Source organism: Biomphalaria glabrata, chromosome 2, assembly GCF_947242115.1.
Source record: "Biomphalaria glabrata chromosome 2, xgBioGlab47.1, whole genome shotgun sequence".
In the NCBI taxonomy this organism is placed as follows: Eukaryota; Metazoa; Mollusca; class Gastropoda; family Planorbidae; genus Biomphalaria; species Biomphalaria glabrata.
In genome coordinates this window covers 25,431,501-25,456,564 of record NC_074712.1, presented here as the reverse complement: position 1 = coordinate 25,456,564, position 25,064 = coordinate 25,431,501, and the positions used below count along the sequence as shown (strand labels likewise).

The window sequence follows — 25,064 nt, the reverse complement described above, 5'->3', positions numbered from 1 at the left end:
AATTAAATGTACATGAAATAATAAAATACACATAATAGTATCCCGTGAGAAATATACACAAAAGTAAATTTAAGATTGAACTTGTGATTAAGTTCGGCTTACCACCAGGTATTCCTCTAAGAGAAAGAATAAATGAAGCAGTCCAGACTCGATAGCTCAGCTCGAATGAGAAAATGAGAGGGTCTGGCTTGATTTAATCTATCCTATATATAGGCCTGGAAAATGTGGGTGGAAACAGGAAATGTCCTAGGCTAAGAATTATCTTACACGTGGGTGAATTAGACTTGAGATGGGAGTCGCACCTTGGAGCGCCGAGAGGCGTGTTGACTTGAGTAATCTCTTTGATCAAAGAGAGATGTGGGAAGGGGGGGGGAAGAAAGATTGACTTGCATTCCACCCAAGGTGGTGTCAACTGCGGCCGTCAGACATCCGGCGGGTAAGATAAAAGAGACTGTGTTTATCTTTACCCCGGTCAAGGGAAGATAAATGAAAGGACGCCAAGGTGGCGGACCAAGTCTAGCTCGAAGAGGTAAAGGTGGGGCGGGTGAAGAAAGTGGGGATAGGGCGGAGAAATAATTAAAATAAAATAACTAAATAATAGTAAATAATTATTAATGCTGTGATAAATTTGAGTGACTCTGACAGCAAGCTTTTGACTTGTCACAGTAACGTCACTATTTTTTTTCTAGTTGATCACATGACCGTAGCTGACGTGACTGGCCTGAGTACTTTTCACAACACAGATTCTTCCCGAACCGTTGTGTTGACATTCGTCGCGGCTGACCGTCGCATCTCGTCACGGTTGATCGCTCGTCTAGCGCTGGCCTGGGTCGATTCGTGTCGGCTCACGACACACACCCCTACCCGCACCACCACCAGAGTAATAACAATATTAAATTGTTTTTAACATGATTGTATACAGAAATGTATGTTGGTGATTAATGTTTGTATTGAACGTCTTTTCTATATGTACATATGTTTCTAGTGAACATCCATTTCATTTAGTTGTATTAATCAAACTTTTTATGATGCAATTTAATTTAGAGACCTAGAATAAGAAAAGGAATGTCATCCACCTTCTGATTATGTGAAAAGTAAAAGTACCATACTTGAGATGCGAAAGAGTCATATCTATTACCCATTTGCTACACATTACGAGTTAGGTAAAATTGATAACAACACCGCATCCAAGTAAGTCATTAGTTATAGTTATATATTGTCACAAATTTATTTGAGAGTTGTGTTGTTCTATCAATCCAGTTTTCAGCTATCAAACTTACTTAACATCTACAGGTTCGGAGGTGCCTCCCTAGTAGCACACTGGGAAACACAGTGTTGATGACAGTTTTCCCTGAATTTAATAGCGTCGAACTCAATAAAATAACTAGTAACAAAAGTTCACGTAAAACATAAATCAATTGTAGATATGATTTGAGTGGTAGAATAGCTTCACCGACAAATACTCAATGTTAAGCACAATGAATACGTCCATGACTAAACTAATTACTGACCAACGACCCCAAGAGTCCCGAGACATGACGTTAAACTGCGCTCCTCTTTCCTTAGCACTTTTGGAGCTCAAAAGTGCCCTACTTCTTTTCTATCATTGTGCCTGCCTCCTCTTTTCCTCAGTCTGCCTTCATTGATCATCGCACTGTCTCCTTATCTTTAAAATCTCACTACGTCCTAGACCAGTCCGTTTGCCGTGGACTGCGACGGGTAAGGGGGGATAAAGAGATCCTGGTGTTTGAGTGGTAGCTATCTGAGGATAAACCACCACAACACAATACTTTGGCTCCAAGTTCCCTTAGACCTGAGGCCCAGATAGCCCGCTCTGGGTCAACCGGCTGGTCATGCCTTAAGGACTACTCTCTCTCTCTCTTTACATAACAAGGGCTAAATTATATACAGTTAAATCATTAAAATCAAATCAAGGTCTATTCACAATTAAAATAGTCAAGGTAGTAAAAATTTAATAATTTGGTAAAAATCTAATGTAAATAGTACATGTTCACTAATTCATAAATCAGATCTTCGTAGACAACCCTACTTCCCGGATAAACCCCAGTACCTTCCCAGAGTCGACATTGTCGAATAGTGTTTTTAAGTTAGTGGCTCTAAAATATTTCTCCCTGAGATCCTAGTATCTGGGGCAGTCAATGAGGATATGTTCCACGGCGAGGCGAGAGTCACAATACTCACAAAGTGGGAGCTCCTCTTTCTTCAGCACAAAAGAGTGCGAGATGTAGGTGTGGCCAATCCTAAGTCTGCTCGTCCCGAGACATGACGTTAAACTGCGCTCCTCTTTCCTTAGCACTTTTGGAGCTCAAAAGTGCCCTACTTCTTTTCTATCATTGTGTCTGCCTCCTCTTTTCCTAAGTCTGCCTTCATTGATCATCACACTGTCTCCTTAACTTTAAATTCTCACTACGTCCTAGACCAGTCCGTTTGCCGTGGACTGCGACGGGTAAGGGGGGATAAAGAGATCCTGGTGTTTGAGTGGTGGCTATCTGAGGATAAACCACAACAACACAATACTTTGGCTCCAAGTTCCCCTAGACCTGAGACCCAGATGGCCCGCTCTGGGTCAACCGGCTGGTCATGCCGAGCTACCAGCATAGGTCGTCGACCTATGCTGGAGGGCGGTGGCTGGAGGGTCAATCAGGGAGCTGCTGTATCGGACACATGCCCGATGTAGCAGCTGACTGAGTATAGCACCTGTGTAGCCCTGGCGGGCTCATTCTGGTCATCCGAATGGCCCGTCCCCTTGTTGGACTCGATGGCGGGTGGGGAGCACAGGTGCCGAATGAACCAAAATATATATGGACAAAAAAACACACACAAAACTACTTGCCCCAGACCTATGTCTGGGCAAGAAACGACGAATTGACGATAAAAAAGAGGAGGTCCCAAAAAGCTGTGCTACCTGGCCATCATTTCTGGTGGTAAGATGCACAGAGGAGGGAAAAAGCCTTACAAAGTTAAGCCCTTTTATTATCTATAAGGGACTCAAGTCAGTAGTGGGAGAGCCCAAGAGTGTGTCTAAGCTACACAAAACAATGGAACTCCTTGTAGAAGTAGACAGCAAGACACACTCTGATGGGCTTTTAAGATGCAGAAGACTCTGTGATCTCCAAGTGGAAGTCATGCCACACAAGAGTCTGAACACCAGCAGAGGTGTAATCAGCTCTAGGGACCTACTGGAATGTTCCGAGAAGGAAATAGTGGAGGGCATTGAAGGAGTCACCCATGCCCGGCGCATTACCAGGCGCAGGGAGGGTGAGGAGGTCAAAACCGCCACTACTATCCTCACATTCGGAACTAGGACACCGCCAGAGTATGTGAAGGCAGGATACCTACGAGTTCCAGTGAGGCCCTACATACCTAACCCCATGAGGTGCTTCAAGTGCCAGGGTTATGGACACGGCGCGGCAGTCTGCAAGAGGAACACTGTGTGTGCCAGATGTGCTGGAGAGGGTCATGAGGACAAGGGCTGCACAGCCCAGTTCAAATGCCCAAACTGTCAAGCTGGCCACTCAGCCTACTCCAAGGACTGCCCTGTGTGGAAACAGGAGGTTGCCGTGCAGGAGTACAAGGCAAGAAACGGATGTACCTTTAGCCAGGCGAAATCGGCTGTACTGGCCCTACCCAAGGGCCAATTCGGCTTGACAAAGACCTACGCCCAGGCTGTTGCTAAGAAAGGAAGATCCATAGCCACACAGACGGACACATTGACCCCACCACCCCCTCCTCCTCCCCCAACTCAGAAGAAAACACCGCCAAAGAACACACCTCTGAAGAAACAAGAAAGCCCTGTTGTCATGCTAAAGAACAGGTTCTCTGTGCTCGCTGATGAGAGCATGGAGACTGAGCAGCATGTCAAAACCAATACTCCGGGAGAACCCGGAGACATCATGTCTGACACAGGTTCTCCTCAGAGAACCCAGCCAGACACCCCAACCTCTACCGAGTTAGAGGTTGACCAACTCCCTAAGGGGAGAAATCAAAGCGGAGAGGATGCCCGAGGTGAGAGAGGAGGAAATAACCTCCGCTCTAACCAGAGGGATCTCCCCTCTCCAGAGAGAAAGACTTCCCCCAAAAGGGGGTTGTCCTCCTCTCCATCCAAACCCAAGAATAAAAATACCAAGGTCACTGGAATAAAGGGAAACCCCTCCGGGGGCCTCCCAAGGCCAAATAGCTCCAAGTAGGTCATCTAGAATAAGCCATGGATTCCAGAATTGTACAGTGGAATTGTAGAGGCCTCAAGGCCAATTACGAGGAAATGCAGCTACTGATGGACTCTGAGACTCCTGTAGCTGTCTGCTTACAGGAAACATTTCTAAAAGATTGCATCAGCTTCCGAAGCTACCGTGCTTACACCAAGAATGTTGAGGATGCAGAGAGAGCATCAGGTGGAGTCTGTATCCTTGTGAAGGATAGCATCCCCCATGAGAGGGTAGAACTACAGACCACACTACAGGCCGTAGCAGCTAGGATAACCCTTCACAAGGTTATCACTTGCTGCAGCCTGTATCTACCACCAGGCGCTCCATTAAACCGAACAGACATGGAGGACCTATTGAAACAACTCCCCCGGCCTTATTTAATCCTTGGGGATTACAATGCCCATAACACCATGTGGGGATCCAACAATACCGACACAAGAGGTCGTATGCTGGAGGATATCTTCCTCCAACATGATTTATGCATACTTAATGATGCATCACCGACCTACTTGCACCCAGGAACTGGATCATTCACATGCATTGACCTCACCGTATGCGTCCCCGGACTTCTGGACGATTTTAAATGGTCAGTTAGCAATGATCTACTGGGAAGTGATCACTTCCCAATCATCATTACTAACAATCTCCCTTCATTGGGACGACCTCAGCGGTGGAAACTGAATAAGGCCGATTGGGAACAATTCCAAAAAAGATGCTCTGAGGATATCACAGAAAATATCCTCCATGAACAGAACCCAGCTGATACCTTTGCTAGCAAGCTACTAAGTATAGCCAGGAAAGTTGTACCCCTAACCTCTGCAAATCCAAAACGGCCTAGCAAACCATGGTTTGATACAGCTTGCAAAAGTGCTATTGGTGATAGGAAAAAACGACTGGCTGCATTTATAAAGAATCCTTCCCAGGAAAACCTAAAGCTATTCAGGATAGCTAGAGCAAAGGCTAGACAAACCATACGGTCAGCCAAAAGGAATTCCTGGAGAAGTTTTGTCGGCAGTCTGGATGCCAAAACTTCTGCTAGAGCGCTTTGGAAGGCAGTAAGGCGAATCAAAGGGAAAGAATCAAATGCAATAGGACATTTGAAAAACCAAGGACGAACTGTCACGTCCCCCAGAGAAATAGCTGACTGCCTTGCATCCTCAATAGCAGAAAAATCATCCACTGCACACTACACGCCAGAGTTTCAAAAAGTCAAAACCAGGGAGGAAAGACACCCCATTGATTTCAGGTCAGAGAACAATGAAGACCACAACAAACCGTTCTCGCTTGAGGAACTGAGGGAATCGCTGGACAAGTCACATGACACAGCGCCTGGAGAAGACGAAATCCATTACCAGTTCCTCAAGCACCTTCCCGAACCCTCATTGCCAGTCCTACTAGGGGTCTATAACTGTGTGTGGCAAACAGACGCTTTCCCAAACAGCTGGAGGAAAGCCACAGTTATACCGATACCTAAATCGGGAAGAGACGGCTCTGACCCAGCTAACTATCGACCAATAGCACTAACAAGCTGCATCTGCAAAACCATGGAAAGAATGATTAACAGTAGGCTGGTCTGGTACCTGGAAAGGAATAAAGTGATCTCCAACTACCAGTGCGGATTCCAGCAGGGGCGGACAACAACTGACCACCTGGTAAGGCTGGAAGCTTATATTAGAAATGCATTACTCAGAAGAGAACATCTAGTAGCTGTATTCTTCGATATAGAAAAGGCCTATGACACAACCTGGAAACATGGCATTCTACGTGACCTGGCGCTTATGGTGCTTAAGGGACACCTCCCCCGTTTTGTGGAGAAATTCCTGAAAGATCGAAAATTTCAGGTTCGAGTGGGCAACTCCGCTTCTGACACTCATGACTAGGAAATGGGTGTACCCCAGGGCAGCATTCTGTCAGTCACCCTGTTCAACATTAAAATAAATAGCATCATAAATGCGCTGTCCCCTGGCATAGAGTGCTCTTTGTATGTTGATGACTTTGTCATTTTTACTTATGGGAAAAACATGAACACCTTAGAAAGAAAATTACAGTTATGTTTAAACAAAATTCAGGGTTGGGCAAACTATAATGGTTTCAAATTCTCAGACTCCAAAACAGTTAGTATGCATTTTTGTAATCTAAGGGGGCTCCACCCAGACCCTGAACTATTTATACACAAAAAGAAGATCCCTGTCGTGAAAACTACAAAATTTTTAGGCCTCACCTTAGATTCCAAATTTAATTTTCTCCCCCACATTAAGGAACTTAAGAAATGCCAAAAGTCATTAAACATACTAAGAGTACTCAGCCATACGGACTGGGGAGCTGACAGAGATACCTTGCTGCTGCTCTATCGGAGTCTAATTCGATCCAAGCTAGACTACGGATCCATAATATATGGAGCAGCAAGGAAGTCGTACCTAAAAATACTGGAACCAATACAAAATGCTGCCCTGCGTCTCTGTCTCGGCGCGTTTCGTACATCACCTATCCCAAGTCTCCATGTGGAGGCTGGAGAACTCCCCATGGATATAAGAATGAAAAAGCTTGCAATGCAGTATATAGTCAAGCTAAAATCCAACCCCACGAACCCTGCTTTTGACTCCATATTTAACCCCACAGAGGTAGAATTATACAATCGAAGGCCTAACGTCATACAGCCGTTGGGCCTTCGAATGAGAGAACCCATCCAAAATTTAACCCCACGCATTGACCAAATCTCTAAAATAGAAACCCCTCAGAATCCTCCTTGGCTAATGAATAAACCTAAATTAAATTTATCCCTCCTTAATTTCAAAAAAGAAAATACAGACCCAAGCATACTACAAGTCCACTTTAGGGAACTGCAGGAGAGCTACGGAGATTGTGGCACCATCTACACAGACGGATCCAAAATGGAGGGAAAGGTCGCGTGTGCCTGCTCCTTTCGGAACAAAACAATCTCCCGTAGACTCCCCGATGGCTGCTCCATCTTTACGGCCGAATTGCACGCAATATTGCTTGCACTTATGGCCGTAAAAGCATCAGAAAGGAGTAAATTTATAATCTGCTCCGACTCCAAATCTGCATTGCAAGCTTTGGGGCGGATGAAGACTGACATCCCATTGGTACATAAGAGCCTGAAGCTGTTGGACCTAATAACAACCGACCGTAGGGATGTCACCTTCATCTGGGTCCCCTCCCATGTTGGCATTGAGGGAAACGAAGCCGCAGACAGAGAAGCAAAGAGAGCCCTAAATCATGCGGTGTCAGGAACCCAAATTCCCTACTCGGACCTGAGACAAAGTATTGCCTCTGCCACCTATCGAGAGTGGCAGAACCGATGGGAGGCTGAGACTCACAGTAAACTCAGGCAGATTGTGGCGGATGTCAGGTGGCGGCCCACATCTAAGGGTCTGACAAGGCGTGGTAGCACAACCATGTCCAGACTTAGGATTGGCCACACCTACATCACGCACTCTTTTGTACTGAAGAGAGAGGAGCCCCCACTTTGCGAGTACTGTGACTCTCGCCTCACCGTGGAACATATCCTCGTTGATTGCCCCAGATACCAGGATGTCAGGGCGAAATATTTTAGAGCCACTAATCTAAAAACACTATTTAATAATGTCGACCCTGGGAAGGTACTGGGCTTTATTCGGGAAGTGGGGCTATCTACGAAGATCTGATTTCTGAATTTGTGAACATGCACTATTTACATTAGATTTTTACCAAATATTTAAATTTTTACTACCTTTACTATTTTAACTGTGAATAGACCTTGATTTTAATTATATGACTGTATAGAATCTGGCCCTTGTTGTTTAGAGAGAGAGTGGTCCTTGAGGGACTGCAGGCACGACATGGCCTAAATTGTGCCGATGTGCCTCAAATCAACAAATCAACAACTACCTTGACTATTTTAACTGTGAATAGACCTTGCTTTTAATGATATGACTGTATAGAATCTGGCCCTGTTGTTCAGAGAGAGAGTAGTCCTTAAGGGACTGCAGGCACGACATGGCCTAAATTGTGCCGATGTGCCTCAAATCAAACAAATCAAATCAAATCAAATTATTTCCCCTTATATGTACATTTTTATATTATTATTTCCCTTTCTATGTACAGTTTTATATTGCTACTATCAGTCGTCTATTTTCCAAATCCCATTTGTCATCTCTCCATTGCGCTCTAAAGCAATTTTACCAATCTGACGAATGCACCTCAGTCGAGGGCATCGATAAGATGCATGAGAGACATGTCCTAAGTTGTCTTTATTTATCCGCAGCCTCCCTCAGGTGTCTGCCTACTTACCTGCCTTTGTGCTTAGTGCTCTTCAGCACTGCACTTGCCTATTTGCTATCGAGAATCACCTATTGCCTTTGTATTAGTGCTATTCAGCACTGCACTTGCCTATTTATCGGATCACTTGCCCACTTGCTATTGGGTATCCTCTACTGCCTACGTGGATCTACTCAACTCTACTACTTGGCGCTATCGGCCTTGCCCACCTATTCGACAGCCCACCCTATTAGGTGCGACGTCCATATAGACTCAGATCTGTGCGAGACGTCATAGCTACGCCAAACCCTCTGCAACTCACTGGACTTATCCTGTTCACTACGCTGCCCACGGCAGATCCGCTCTGCCCGCAGTAACCTTGTGCCCACGGTAGCCGGCCACCCGCCCTACTGTGCCCACTACACAAGACTCCACAAGAACTGTATCACCGGCGTCCCTCTACCCGCTAGAGCGCCACCTCCAGCTGCAGAACCTCAAGCCAGGACACAGCCAGCTGCGATACAGACAGGACAACCAGCTAAGTTCAGAAGACAAAGTGACATACTCTCTTATTAAGTGCAAGAGTGATGATTAAATATTTTATTAATTAGAGATAGATGCAAACCCTCCCCCTTTTTATCCTTATATGTAAATATTTATGTAAATAAATATTCTTCATTTTTAACTTTGAATCTTTCTTTCATTGCTTGTCTCGTTGCGTGCCTGCTCCCGATTTATATGCTGACGGGTTGGTGTGTGATAGTTTTAAAAATAATCATCCCCTAGACATTAAACGCGCCAAACACACATCACACTCCCCAACCTGTCACAATGTTCTATCTGGTACATCCACCTTTTGTAATGGTGCTTTTATGTTTCTTGCTCCTTTTCTAGAACATAGTTGGCACGAAGTCACATAACTTTTTATGTCCTTATTAATTGATGGCCAATAAAAATTCCGAAATATTCTTTGTTTCGTTTTGTGTAATCCCAGATGTTCTGTGTGTGCTATATCGTGTCCATTTTCCATTACAAGCTGCCCGAATTCTCTGGGTACAACAAACTGGATTTCTTTTGTTCCATGCCATTCAATCTCTCTAACAAGGGTTCCTCTTTCTACATAGAATCTTCCTCCTCTACCTCCTATCTTTGCTAGTTGGCGTAACTCTGGATCATTTTTTTTATTTTGTGATAAATTTTTCTTTGTTAAATCCTATGTCTTTGATTTCAATTGTTTCTGTGTTTTCCTGTTGTTCTTCATCTTGCTCTTTTTCCTTAGTTGATAACTCGAACAACTTTGCCAAATCTCCTTCCTCTACATCTTTACTACAGGATCTAGTAGTGGCCATTCCACAACAATTTTTCCAAACTTCTATCTCATTTTCCGTGCACTTCTTTATGTTTGGTATATTGCCAATAATCAAATCAATTTGATCATGATCTATAACACATGCCTCTACGATCCCTGTATAATACGGTGTTTTAATCTTCACTCGGGCCACGGGGAATCGAACTGTTTTACCATCAAACATAATACATGCTTTGGTTTTTCCAGTATATTCATGATCCTCAACCAATTTTCGGTTTATTCCAACAATAGTGCTCCCAGTGTCCCTTATCGTTCTTGCAGCCTTATTTCCTACAAGTGTTTGAAAACAATCCAGACTTCCTGAACTCGACAATAACGACAAACTTTGATCTCTTCCATTTCTTCTGCCGTCATATCTTCCCTGTCTGTTTCCTTGATATCTCCCTCTGTAGCTATTATACTGGCCTTGTCTACTATCTATTTGGCTCCTTCCTTGTCCTCTAAACCTATTCTGTCCTTCATATCTAAATCTTCTATTGTTGCTATAACTGTCTTGTGTTTCTCTAGCTCTATTAAATGCTACTATTTCTTCAATATCGCTACCTCTGTTTAACTTTTTTTCAGGATGTGCCACTTTGTAAGCCCTTATTAATTTTACAATCTCATCTACAGATTTTGGCTTTCTCTCCAACAGGAATATTTTTAGTTCGTCCTGACTCTCATAAATGACTTTATCCAGCATAAGAAATACCTTTAGTCCATCAAACGTTCTTTCTATTTTTGATGACTCTGTCCAATTGTCAAAGTAACTATTCATCTTGTCTAAAAATGTTTGGAGATCCTCGTTGGTTTCAATGGTGCAATTAACATATTGTTGACGATAAAACGCCTCAGTTTTTCCAAATGTTCGTAGTAATTGCTCCTTTACTATTTGGTAATTATTCTGATTCATGCAAATCTTTGACGGTACCTCCGCTGCAAATGACTTCGATAACAAAAATGTCCATTTATCTTCAGGAAAAGCCAATTCTTTCATTTCAATTTCAAACTTTTTAAAGAAAATATCTGTCTATTTTATTCTCATCAAACATTGTACCTTTATATTTTGCCAATTTATTTCCAGACACGTCATTTTTCTTTCCAGTACCTTCATCTTTAGCTTTTCCTTTTTTTATTTCCAACTTTTCTTTCTCTATGTCTCTCTTTCCTGTTTGTTATATATGTCTCTATTTCCTCTTTGTTATACATGTCTCTCTTTCTTGTTTGTTATCCATGTCTCTCTTTCCTGTTTGTTATACATGCCTTTCTTTCCTGTTTGTTATACATTTCACTCTTTCCTGTTTGTTATACATGCCTCTCTTTCCTGTTTGTTATACATGCCTCTCTTTCCTGTTTGTTATACATGCCTTTTTTTCCTGTTTGTTATACATGCCTCTCTTTCCTGTTTGTTATACATGTCTCTCTTTCCTGTTTGTTATACATGCCTTTTTTTCCTGTTTATTATACATGCCTCTCTTTCCTGTTTGTTATACATGTCTCTCTTTCCTGTTTGTTATACATGTGTGTGAATGTACACTTTGGTTTCTTGTTGTTATAATGTTTTTTGTTTGGTGTAATTGTAATTGTAAGACAAATTTCCTTACGGATAATAAATATTATTATTATTATTATTATTATTATTATTGCTAATTTATCTTTATCAATAGTTAACTTCTCTTTCTCTCTTTCTTTTTCCATAGCTAACTTCTCTTTCTCTATTTCCTTTTTCATGGCTAACTTCTCTTTCTCTATTTCCTTTTCCTTGACTAGTTTCTCTCTTTCTATTAATCTTTCTTGTACATATTTTCTCAGCTCTGCTCCTTCTAATTCCAATAGTCTCCCTTCTTCTTTCAAAGCAACTATCTCAGCTTTATCTGCCATTTGTAATTTTTCTTTATAGAGTTATCTGACCATATCAATTAAATATATTTGATTCTCATATACTTAATGCCTGGATTCAACAATGTTCGTATCTAAATGTAATGTAATGAAACAAACGTTTAATGTTATTTGGATACAAATATGTATCTACTTCCCGGAATACTCTTCTTCCTGCTGGTATAACTTCCAATGCTAGTGTATATTCTCCGCCGGTGATATGAATCTTTCGTTGTTTGTCTATATGCCGTGGTCAGTGTATATCCGTTGGTCCTAAATGGGCACTGTTCTCCACCGTAGTCAAAATTCACTAGTGTTGCCCACAGCAGTGCTAATTATCGTACCAATTTCCATCAATATTGAATGTTAAAGGTTATTGTTGAGAATTATGACCAGCCAGAATAATGAACATGTACTTCAGTAGCCACTGACATGATTTTTTTTTTTTTGATTTTTTTTTTTCAATAAATTCATAGCACATCCAAATACAGTGGATAATCCCTGACGTTTTCACATTGGTGAATGTAGAGAATGGGCCGTCATAATAATTATAATGATATAAATCTAAATTTAAATGTTAATCCAATTGATTAATTCAGCAATAATGTTTTTAGTTAAGTTTCAACTAAAGGTTTATGTTTACCAGTGAGTCTAGTACATAGCTTTAGAGATTAAGATGACGCTAACTCTCTCAATCTTAATAGATCTAGAGATTTTGTTACACTTTGTAGTACTAGTAATACCTCAGTAGACAGGAATTAGATACCGATATAACGCAGGTCTTGCCTTTTCCGTTGGGCGCCACTTGTTACGACACAAGTCTCTACGAAATAATAATAAACTCTCAGGTTATTACTCTATAAATACTTTAATATTACAACAAATTATGTAAATATGAACATTTCATTTCTCTTCCTCTCAATTTCTCCAGGCTTCCCCTTTTAAACATCCCTTCCATTCATTACACTAATTCGCACAATTATTCATGCACACCGTGCTGCGCTACGACCGTAACAGTCCTTTATGTCTGTTGGGTTTAATGGAGCGCCTGGTGGTAGATACAGGCTGCAGCAAATGATAACCTTGTGTAGGGTTATCCTAGCTGCTACGGCCTGTAGTGTGGTCTGTAGTTCTACCCTCTCATGGGGGACGCTGTCCTTCACAAGGATACAGTTTCCACCTGATGCTCTCTCTGCATCCTCAACATTCTTGCTGTAAGCACGGTAGCTTCGGAAGCTGATGCAATCTTTCAGAAATGTTTCCTGTAAGCAGACAGCTACAGGACTCTCAGAGTCAATCAGTAGCTGCATTTCCTCGTAATTGGCCTTGAGGCCTCTACAATTCCACTGTACAATTCTGGAATCCATGACTTGTTCTAAATGACCTACTTGGAGCTATTAGGCCTTGGGAGGCCCCTCGGAGGGGTTTCCCTTTATTCCAGTGACCTTGGTATTTTTATTCTTGGGTTTGGATGGAGAGGAGGACAGACCCTTTTGGGGGAAGTCTTTCTCTCTGGAGAATGGAGATCCCTCTGGTTAGAGCGGAGGTTATTTCCTCCTCCCTCACCTCGGGCATCCTCTCCGCTTTGATTTCTCTCCTTAGGGAGTTGGTCAACCTCTAATTCAGTAGAGGTTGGGGTGTCTGGCTGGGTTCTCTGAGGAGAACCTGTGTCAGACATGATGTCTCCGGGTTCTCCCGGAATGTTGGTTTTGATATGCTGCTCAGTCTCCATGCTTTCATCAGCGAGCACAGAGAACCTGCTCTTTAGCATGACAACAGGGCTTTCTTGTCTCTTCGGAGGTGTGTTCTTTGGCGGTGTTTTCTTCTGAGTTGGAGGAGGAGGAGGGGGTGGTGGGGTCAATGTGTCCGTCTGTGTGGCTATGGATCTTCCTATCTTAGCAACAGCCTGGGCGTAGGTCTTTGTCAAGCCAAATTGGCCCTTGGGTAGGGCCAATACAGCCGATTTCGCCTGGCTGAAGGTACATCCATTTCTTGTCTTGTACTCCTGCACGGCTACCTCCTGTTTCCACACAGGGCAGTCCTTGGAGTAGGCTGAGTGGCCAGCGTGACAGTTTGGGCATTTGCACTGGGCTGTGCAGCCCTTGTCCTCATGACCCTCTCCTGCACATCTGGCACACACAGTGTTCCTCTTGCAGACTGCCGCGCCGTGTCCATAACCCTGGCACTTGAAGCACCTCGTGGGGTTAGGTATGTAGGGCCTCACTGGAACTCGTAGGTATCCTGCCTTCACATACTCTGGCGGTGTCCTAGTTCCAAATGTGAGGATAATAGTGGCGGTTTACTCTGGCGGTGTCCTAGTTCCAAATGTGAGGATAATAGTGGCGGTTTTGACCTCCTCACCATCCCTGCGCCTGGTAATGCGACGGGCATGGGTGACTCCTTCAATGCCCTCCACTATTTCATTCTCGGAACCTTCCAGCAGGTCTCTAGAGCTGATTACACCTCTGCTGGTGTTCAGACTCTTGTGTGGCATGACTTCCACTTGGAGATCACAGATTCTTCTGCATCTTAGAAGCCCATCAGAGTGTATCTTACTATCGACTTCTACAAGAAGTTCTGATGACTTATGCAGCTTTGATACACTATTGGGCTCTCTCACTACTGACTTAAGTCCCTTGTAAATGAGAAAAGGGCTCATCTTTGTCAGACTTTTCCCCTCCTCTGTGCACCTGCGCAGACACAAATCTGGGGCAAGTAGTTTTGTGTGTCTTTTTTGTGTATGAACGTAAGTAGTAATTCGGCACCTGTGCTCCCCACCCGCCTTCGAGTCCAACAAGGGGACGGACCATTCGGAAGTCCAGAATGAGCCCGCCAGGGCTACACAGGTGTTATACTCAGTCAGCTACTGCATACGACATGTGTCCGATACAGCAGTTCCCTGATTGACCACGCTTCCTGTTTAGTTGCTATTTAGAAGTTAATTGACTTGAAGATGTAAAAAAATGTACTAAAATTTGGCTACTCAGAATTCAGAGGGTGCACGTACATAGCTGGCCATCAGTTCCTGATAAGTCTAGGCTAGGCTCTTACAACATTAACTTATCTTTACAACTGTACTTCAGTACCAGTGGAAGCACTACTTGTTCAGTTGCTACAAAGAATTTAATTGAATTGTTGGCGCAAAAAATGCCTAGAATATGGCTTCTCAGAATCCAGTGGGTGCATGTACACCACCTTGCACCCCCTGCGGGCGCCCATCTACTTTTATATTCAATTGTTTTTACATGAGGGTTTTACTTTGCCATTCGAAAGAAATCGGTTATTTTTTTAGCATTCTCTCTTCTTTTATACATTTTATTTATTTTGATTTTATTTTAGAATTTCTCTTTATCTCTTATGTCTTTCTCTCTTTGCCCCCTTATGACCAGTGGTGTAGCTAGGGATTGGGGGGGGGGGCTTGACTTCTTTAGGGGGCCCCTGTATTTTGACATTCGAAATCATGACATGAGATAATATACTTAATAAATATCTGTCTAAATTCCAATTGGTACAATACAATTAAAAAAAATCACTAAGACTTAATGAATAATACCGTTGTTTATTGGCGAGATAATGCAAAAGTGACAATTCTCAATTCATATCGCCTCAAGTCGTACTTTCTGTGCAGCAAAGACATCTAGTTCAATGCTGTCTAGTATTTTTAACTCCACTGACACGCTGCTAAGTCTTTCTTGCGTCATTGTTCTGAGATAGTTTTTGATTAGCTTCAGTTTTGAGTATGATCTCTCACATGATGCTATTGGCCTGAGTTAGATGGAGGTTGCAAGGTCTGAGTACACATCTTTACCATATGAAGCCAGCTTCCTTAATATGTCACTTGGTGATTGTATAACTGGTTTGTTGATGAAAAGTGCTCATGCATCAGTGAAATCATTGAACAAGCGATTCGCCTGGATTTCATTATACAAACAGGAAAAGTAACTCAGTTTTTCATCAGCATGTCATCATCCATAGACTCCAGCAAGTGTCTTGATTCAGAAGAAACCCAAAGGTATCTACATGTTTTTTCCACCCTATCCCTCATCTCCATATGAAGTCTGTCCAGCACTTCTGTTGCAACACGTTTGAATTGCAGTTCTATTGACAGTTCTACACCAGAACTCCTCATCAAGTTTTTTTCTTTCTTCTGGTTGTTTTGCTTATAGGAAATCCAAAGCCTTCTTTTGCTCTTTCGATGGATTGGGTGATCAGTTTCTTCTGTTTCTCATCATTTTGCAGTAAGCTTGAAAGGGTTTTAATTTCTTCAGCAGCTTCCGGTATGAGCAGTCCAAACTTTTGTTGTTTCTTCTGAACTGTATTGATTGGGCGCAAGAGATTTGACCAGAATTTCAGACAAGCCAAAAATTCATATTTTCCACTGCTTGAAAAAGAGTCTGCGCTCTGCTTCCATTCTTTCGATTGTTCGATCAGAAAGTTTCTCTCCTTTTTAAAAACTCCAGTCTCCAGCTTCTTTCAGTTTTGCCAATCTTTGTGGTGCACTGGAAAAAAGTTGAACAACTCATGTGCAGTTCAAAAAAAAAAAGATGACAATTGCTGGATCTATCTAAAAAGAAAGAAGTGACACCGTGACACCGCACAAGTCAGTGCTATGGAAGTTACGACGTGAGAGTAACCCCGCACTGAAAGAGTTCACCTGTGTGGGAGACATGCAACAGGGTTACTAACTTGTTCAAAAAAATGAGATATCAAGATTACTTGGCAGTGGCTTAATATTTTTAAAAATTCGTACCGTCATTTGGGGACCCCCGGGTGGATTTTCAAATTAGGACACCCTCACTTCACCACCCTAACTACGCCTCTGCTTATGGCTTTGTCTCTCCGCTCGTACACATCACTTATTCCAATAGAAATGTTTCAATTAAATTATCCCCGTATCTATTTGGTGGTGTACAATGTGTTTCAGAAACGTGCGTGACTTCCCCTGCTTTTCAAATATTTACTTTCTAAAAATATTCCACTTCTTCCACACTCTCTCTCCACAAGCCTGTAAAAAATCGAACACCAATGGCATTTATTGATCTGCGCTGATAATCAATAGCATTGTATTGTGGTTGTCAGGCTATCTGTTTGATAAATAGGTCCCAAGGTGAGTATTGAAGGTGAGTGAGCGAGCTTTGTTATAAACAGTTGTTGACTATTGAAGAACAAGTGCCGGGAATAGTGGATGAAAGTGTGCTTTAGTGTGTTACAACACTGAACTACCTGCACATTATAATAGAGTCACATGTACTCAACTAGTGTCTCAGCAATACTATTTTACTTTATTTGATGCGTGAGGTCAGCCTTCTTGTGTTTAGGCGGATCAAGCCTTATGAATTTTATGTTTACTTGTCAATATTTGATGCATGCAAAGACATAGGTTCAATGAATGTATTATTTATACGTTTACAGGCTACATCGCTCACTGTCTTTTTATGTCGTAGTTGACGTGTAGTAAGAAATATGAATAATTTGAAGGATTCTCTATTTGTTCTTTTATTGATTGAACTTTGTATGTTGCATGGATAGACACCAGAAAAAGTCTTTTAAGAGAAAAAGTCGTTTAAGAGACTTGTGTGTGATTATGAATCAGTCTTCGAGTCACATAAAAACACCTTTCTCCTGTAAATTTGCTATTCATTTTAATCAGAATTTGAGGCATACTAAAGAAGCTGTTCTAATGTAACGTATATATTGGATGAAATATTTTACATAAAGCTTGCATTTCTTTAAAAAAAATTGTATTTCATAGATTTCTTGTTCCTCTGGGTTTTTTTATTTATAATTTCCACAAACATCAGCTTACTGTTGCTATTTGGTTTAAGATAATAAAAAAAATTAAAAATTGAAACTGTGTTTTTGTCTATTAGTCTATTAGTTAGTACAGTATAGGTAAGTTTTTTTTTTGTAATTGTCATCATTTTCTTTAATTGTCAGATCATGTCATTATTTTCTTTAATTGTCAGATCATCTCCTGTTTATTGTTTCAATATGAAGTTGTTGCTTGCTCATAGTTAATGATAACTATGAGTTCTATTTCTATGGAAACCATCTAAACATCTCTAGAATAAGACAGGGCTAATTAGTTTACCAAATAATTCTATAACATCTAAAACATATACATTGATATTTAGCTCTGTGTGTTTTTGAATAAGATCTTCATAAAATATTTATTCTTAAATGGTCATTGTTTGTAGGTCTCAAGGAACATCAAAACTGCCCCTTATTGCAACAGCAACGCCCTCACAGGGCGTTGAAAGTCGTCTGTTTCCAGTCATAACACAAAAGGACAATATGGGAGCTCTGAAAGTGGCCACAGAAATTCTAGATGGTGATGACAGAGTAAAACTCCTGGAAACTAAACTTGGAGTCTCAGAAAAGTCAAACAGAACTTTATTGGAAGAGGTTATTAGAATGCAAAATGATCTTCGCCTAATGATTAGACGAAATGAAGAAAATATTAAGGTAAGGTTCAAATAATATTTTTCTGTTTTTTTTTATTTCATTAGTTTGTGTGTGTATTGAGTACTTGATATGTAGAACTAAATATTTTATGCAATATAGCATTCAGTTTATGAGAAACACAAAAACTATATATATTTTATCTTACAAAATTGTAAAAACAGTGTTTTGTAATACATAAGCCTATAATAAAAGCCCTTAGAAAAAGCATTAATTTCATAACCTAATATGATGCTTTATTTTGTTAATAGACCAACTTAAAATACTAATTTTTGCTTTGTTTCTATTTTGTCAACTTCTTTTCCATCCAACCACAACAGCAACAAAATTACACTTAGTTCACTTTTCAAGCTGCCCAAAAATCTGGTCATAATACTTTTGATACTGAAATTATGAAATGTGCACATCCTCCTCACTAGTCATCCTGCATAAGAATAATTATAGTAAAAAAAAGTCATTTGTTTAAACAAAATATTTCAGATACGTCTTTATATGTTAAATGATGTTTTTTAAAAATAATTGTTTCAGGATGAACAGCTTTCTAGACAACAGATTGAAAGCTCTCTGCACATAGTGAATGATCTCATTACAAAACTCTCTATTAGAATCAAATCTGCTGAAGATAAAATTATTGAAGAAAGATCTGCATTGACTTCATTGATATCTCATACCAAAGGTGTTGAACAAGCTGTAATAGCTGGACAGCAGACCATCACAGCAAAGAAGAATTCTGAAACAACTAAGTAAATATAGAGTTTTAAATCTTATTTTTCAGCTCAGCATTAACCTAAATAAAAAAGAAATCCATCAACATAATTATTCAGTTCTTTATTGCGTTATCATTACAAATTGTTCACTAGTAGTGCATTTTTTTGGTCCAGCACCTTTGAGTCATTAGAAAATTTACTTAATTGATAATGTTTGGTAAAAAAGATTTTACACACACACATTAATCATAATTATTTATCTATTTAGCAGCCCTTGAAAGGATAGGCATATGGGATTTGTGTGGTTTATTTGTCCATCTGTATGTCACATTTGGATTCCAAATCTAAAATTGCTACTAAAAATCTGATCTCACCATAATTTATAGCGTGTTTAAAACGGTAAAAAGGCATATTTAGGACTCTGAAAAAAAATCATTATTGCATACAAATATACCATTTTTTGAAAGACTTATATGTCTTAAAAATAGTAACTACAAACAGAAAAGGAAATAATAATTTTTTTTTTGAAGAACATTATTTATTAAGTTTTGTTATTTGTCAGAATAAATAAATAAATATATAATTTATGTGTTTTCTAATATACTTGTTGCTTATTTATTTATTGTTTGCCAAAAAAACAATTGCTTTCATTAGAAATAATCAAGGATAACCCTATTATATTTATTAACATTTTTGTAACTAGATTTAATTGTAGTTTAAATACATTTGGTATTCCTATTTAATTGGGATTGCAATCATACACAATTGTGTTTAAAATATGCATTTTGTATGGAGGAGGACAGCATTGTAAGTAGTGGTAGTTTATAATTCATAGTTTTTAATCTACACAGAGCAAGGTTTTCTATGACTTTTTAATTAAAGTGATGCTTAGTTCTTTATATTAACAAAACTACTATGAAAGGCCACTATTAACATATTCATCTTTCAAAAACTAAAGCAGTGTATTATCTTTACCTACATTGCAAAAAGTGAACCCACAGAGGCCATATAAGAATTTGTGACAAAACACTACATTTTTTTTTCTGCATTTATAAAAATGATTTATGTGCATTAAATTCCAATTTTTAGAATACAAGAATTGAATCTACAGCTTACAGAAATACAAAGACAACGAGACCAACTAGAAAAAGTTACATTTAACTTAACAGAAGAACTCAGGGCATTAAAACTAAAAGTAGACAGTCAAAGTGTTGAGTTTACTAGTACAATTAATGAGCTAAAATTGCGGTCAAGACGGCTGGAAGATGAAAATAAAATTCAGGTACAATAATTATTTTTGATAATATAAAAATTTAAAAAAAAGTTCCTTGACATTATTAAGTTTTAAATTTTTTTATACTGACATTAAAAAAGTAATAAAATATTTGTTATTCTTCTTATGATTAGATGGAAGCATTAAGAAAACATGGAGATTTATATAGTACCTCAGAAACTAGTACAACACATTTACGGGGACAAGTTGAATCAAGGTTTGATATGTTTATTGTCTCTGAACTATATTACTGAATATGTTTGTAAATATTAGAGTTCAGGCAAAAGTACATTCCTGCTTTGCTATACACTGTATTATTTTCTTTGAGGAGATGCTTATCAAATGAAAAAACATCTGCATGAATTTATGTCAGACTTCATTACAGCTCTTGTTGTCTCATGCTAAAACTAAAGAAATAACTGTTTCAGAACTTTAGTTTGTTTGTTATCTTATGTTTTGAATCTCCCAACCCCAACAAGGACAACAGGAAAATACTTATGAAGACCACAGGACACAGCTTTTAAAACAAAACAGAAAAGCTGGTTTCAAGAGAAAGTCTTTATATCTCTGAGATATCGGATGGTTTTCAGTTTGATTGCTATCCTCTCCTCCCATTCTGATGGAGGTTTTGTTAGGAAATAATAGTCTTTCTGAAGGAAAGTCTAAAACTTAGAAATTAAACTATTTCAATTATTTATTTGCAAAGAAAGATCATTTTTAAAAAACTGTCTTAACAGATTATCAGAGCTGCGAGATGTAATCATGGAGTTAAGAACTAAACAGGAACAGGAAGTCAATGATAGAAGAATGCTTGAGCAACAACTGCAACAGAGGTCTGTTTTTTTAGGAAAAACCACTATTAATTTGTATGGTCTGGCTGCATGGGCGTAGCCAGGATTTTTTTTCGGGGGCTTCCCCAAAAAAAAATGTTTGGATGGATGGATGTGCGTGTGTGTGTGTATATAATTAATCTCTATTACATTCTGACCCTTTATTCTTTTGGAAGTCGTTTATTGTGCCCCAGAATAGTTTCTTCCTGGAGTTTAGTGAAAAAATTGTAGACTTCTCGCCCTTGCCAGCAAGGGGTCTGGGGGAGCTCTCATCACTCCCCCAGGGTGGGGCCGAGTCCCGCTGCCAAGCACTATTTCTGGTATTGAAAGCCAACAAAATGCATATTCTGAGGTACCTACAGTGCATTATTTTGCTATCAAAATGTTTTTATTTCAAAAACCTAATGTGCTATTCTTACTGACTTAGACCCTCCTGCGCCGTTCGGCGCATTTGCTGACAAGCTGTTTCCACAAAAATCTGTCACTGGTAATGTCTGAAGCCTCTTCCCACCTGCTCTGAGGACCTCCATGAAAGTGTGGCGCCAAGTTGTAATAGGATGTCATCGCAACTCTTATTATTCAAAATTCATTTTGTCAGAGAATGTCCCGCAAACCTCATGCGTCGCCCATTCACAACCTAACTAAGGGGTCGACTCCCACTTCGGCATAGGATTTCCTTGATTTAGACCCAATCTCTATAACTGACTCCTAAAATCCGTCTTAGCCATCTTTGTAGAGACACATTTAGTGCTTTTCAATTTCATTGGACTTTATTAATGGAGCCCTGCCACTGGTAGACATGTGTAACCTCTCTTGACTACGATTTTGTAATTAGGTGACTATTTTGCTTTAGATGTTGTATCGAAAAGGGAAGTTTTAACGTCAAAATCATCCGTTGGGGGGTTTTAAACTAAAATATATCTGGAGTGGTTGTTTTTTTTTAATTCAAAACCACATTTAGCTACGGTCATAGAATTAGGTGACTAGTTTGCTTTAGAAATAACATTGAAGAGAAAGGCTTTCAACCTTAAAATGCTCTGTAGGGGGATTTTAAACTCAAAACTATCTTGAGGGGTGTAATTTGCTTATTTATATTGAAGAGGGGTTCATCGTAAATTTTGGAGAGGGGTTTAAAATAAAAAATCTTCCTTAGATGTGCTCTTAGAATTTGGGGATTGTTGTTTGTGTTTGCATTTTTTTTTGTTTTATAGAAAAGGGGGATTTAAATGCAAAACCCCCTGGTAGGAGTTTTAAACTCAAAACCCCTTGGTAGTGGGTTTCAAACTCAAAACCCCCCTGGTAGGGGGTTTCCAACTCAAAACCCCCTGGTATGGGGTTTTAAACTTAAAACTTAAAACCCCCTGGTAGGGGTTTTCAAACTCAAAACCCCTGGAAGGGAGTTTTAAACTCAAAACACCCTGGTATAAGGTTTCAAACTCAAAACCCTTCAAAACCCCCTGGTAGGGGGTTTTAAACTCAAAACCCCATGACTGTGCTAGGGCAAGTGATGGTTTAGTATTAAAATTTCACCTAAAATAAACCAAATTAAAGCAAAAGATCAGTCACTAAACTACGACCCCCCCCCCCCCCCCCATGAGGGATTTCATTGGAAGGGGGGGTTGTTACTAAAACATTGCAAATATAACATTATCGATAATAGGTTGTACCAATTTTGCTTTTTATAAAAAAAAAACATTTTTTTTTTTAAAAGCTGAAAACAAATTAACACCAAAAGATTCATTAAAATCTCTCTTCTGAAAAATATTACAGTTGATTTTCTTGCAAAGAAGTCTAATTATCTATTTCTTGCTGGGTTAAATGATTTGTTTGAGATGCATGAGAGGTGATATTTTCATAAGTTGCTTTTGAAAACATTGCTGCAAATAAATAAGAAATGCTCAAATGTTTTTTAGCCTTCATGATTCATTAAAACATGTGTTTACAAAGAGATGTTTTATTCCAACTAAGCTGTGTGATGTAAGCGGAAAGATTTTTTTCCCTTTGACATAATTCTGAAATTTTAGGATATCTTAAGTTTTATTTTTTCAGAGAATTGTTAAAGAAAATAGTTTTTTTATGTTTGGGTATAGAATGCACATAAACATATTATGTTTATAAATTAGTTTTTTATTAAATATAAATTACTTCGGTGTATCTGGTTCATTACATCCCAAAGATTCCATCTCCCATAGCCTCAACATGGCGCCTCATTAGTGGTAGTGAAACCAGATAGGCCACTGACAGGTAGTAAACATTGCCTTTATCGGGCTACCCTAGTTAAGCCGTTTCTTTTTTAATCTCCTCTGGTTAGAATGGAACAGAGACCTGACAACCCAGTCCAAGAAGGGGGCAATAGAAGTGGGAGTCTTTAAACGGCTTTATGGTGGTTACAGAATAGGAATAGGAAGAAATTCCTGGAGTTGGTGTGGCTTTTGGTCGCTTATAGTGAGCAGATCCTTTTTGGAGCTGGCACTACATTTATGGCACAATCCAACTGTAGTAGTGGATGTTGCTTTTGTGGAACCTTCAGACCAGACTTAACCATTCCTATGGTCATCTGGATAATGAATCAAATGTGCCAATTCCCTACTGGACTTCATGGATGGTTCACTACATCAATAGATTCTAGAAAAAAAAAGCTGAATATTAACAATAATGGGTTTGAATTAATACTGTGAAATGTAAACAGAACAATAAGAACAATACAAGATACTTAAATTAAAAAAAAATCATTTACGAAAATGGGAATCAAATTAGAGCATGTATTTCTACTAGTCAAGTGAATAATATTTAGAATAAAAAACAAAATTAATCAAAACTATTTATGCCTATTTGCATTTTATTCATGCTAAATTAGTTCTTCAGATGAATAAATATTATATTGTAATTGAAAAGCTGTCATGGGATTACTGTATAAAGGAAGTAATTAATAACTAAAACAAATGTTTAGGGTTTAAAAACACATTTGTACAAATCTAATTAGAGCATTAAATTTGAATGCTATTTAATTTTTATTGAACCATTACAAGAATATGCATCCTATGCATCCCTGAATTCAAGAGAAGATAAATATAACTAGAACAATATTTTAAAAAAAATATAAATTTACCACATCGAGTCTGTAAATTATAAGATAAGAAAATAAGCATTCAAGAGAGATATTGTAAAAATGTAAACAAACACATTTATTCTAGAATAAGTGAACTACAGAGTTATCTGTCTGAACAAAACCGTAAAAGAGAAGAAGCCTTGCACTCTATGGACATGATGCAAAGAGAAAAAGAACGCTTGTCTGAAAATGAAAAGTATAAAATTCAAGGTAAACTTTCAGAGACTGTGGAGGAAGTCAACAAAAAACTTCTAAATAAAGAGATCAAGTTAAGAGAAGAGCTACAAGAAAAATATCAGCAGTTAGAGAGGGTGAGAACATTTGTTTTAAACAAGACTTAATAATAGAGTTGAAATACTGTTGAGCCTTACCAAGAATATGAAGAAAATATAAATAAATTAAGAATATGAAGAAAATATAAATAAATTAAATTGATGATTTCTAGTAAGACATATTTATTTAAATTACAACAAAATGTGCAAAGATATAATTTCATAACAAATGTACTTAAAGCCATTTATGTTATTATTTTATAATACAGTTTTTATTTCTGAGAAATAACAAAAAAAAATTTATTTAGCTGATTCACCAAGAGCAGCACTTGCGACAGAAGTATGAAGATGAAGATGATAGAAGGTGGCAAGGTATTCGAAAGTTTCGAGAGGATGAAATTGCTGCTTTCAAAGAAACTTTACAAGTATTTTTATTTTAGTCAAAATTGAAATGACTAGTCATATTGACCTGTTATCATTTATTTCTTACCTATACCTATATATATCCTATATATTTTGTTGATATCTTTTTATTTTAACATTTTTAGTCAGAGAGGCTGAAAAATAAAGAGGCTTTTCAGAAGCTGGATGAATCTATAAGTTTAATAGGAAAACAGCTGAGTGAACAGAAGAAACAAACAGATAAAGTTGTAGCTGCTGAAATACATTCTAGGTAATAAGTCAATTTCATTATAAACAAAG

General features: G+C 39.0%; 1 protein-coding gene across 8 annotated transcripts in view; it reads left to right on the top strand.

Annotated features, from left to right (window-relative positions):
* The window catches only part of LOC106078121 (myosin heavy chain, striated muscle-like), a 63,507-nt gene that overhangs the window by 21,350 nt on the left and 17,093 nt on the right, over nucleotides 1-25,064 (top strand). For 4 of the 8 annotated variants that reach the window (XM_056022075.1, XM_056022070.1, XM_056022069.1 and 1 more), the window contains exons 2-10: nucleotides 1,045-1,191; nucleotides 17,907-18,174; nucleotides 18,700-18,914; nucleotides 19,968-20,160; nucleotides 20,286-20,368; nucleotides 20,889-20,984; nucleotides 24,176-24,401; nucleotides 24,671-24,787; nucleotides 24,911-25,035. In XM_056022075.1, the coding sequence (XP_055878050.1) occupies nucleotides 1,115-1,191; nucleotides 17,907-18,174; nucleotides 18,700-18,914; nucleotides 19,968-20,160; nucleotides 20,286-20,368; nucleotides 20,889-20,984; nucleotides 24,176-24,401; nucleotides 24,671-24,787; nucleotides 24,911-25,035 (1,400 nt within the window). In that variant the 5' untranslated portion in view covers nucleotides 1,045-1,114. Of the gene's footprint in view, nucleotides 1-1,044; nucleotides 1,192-16,706; nucleotides 16,830-16,876; nucleotides 17,008-17,906; nucleotides 18,175-18,699; nucleotides 18,915-19,967; nucleotides 20,161-20,285; nucleotides 20,369-20,888; nucleotides 20,985-24,175; nucleotides 24,402-24,670; nucleotides 24,788-24,910; nucleotides 25,036-25,064 lie in introns of those variants that run through there. The other 4 variants (XM_056022072.1, XM_056022073.1, XM_056022074.1 and 1 more) reach the window with 4 other exon arrangements.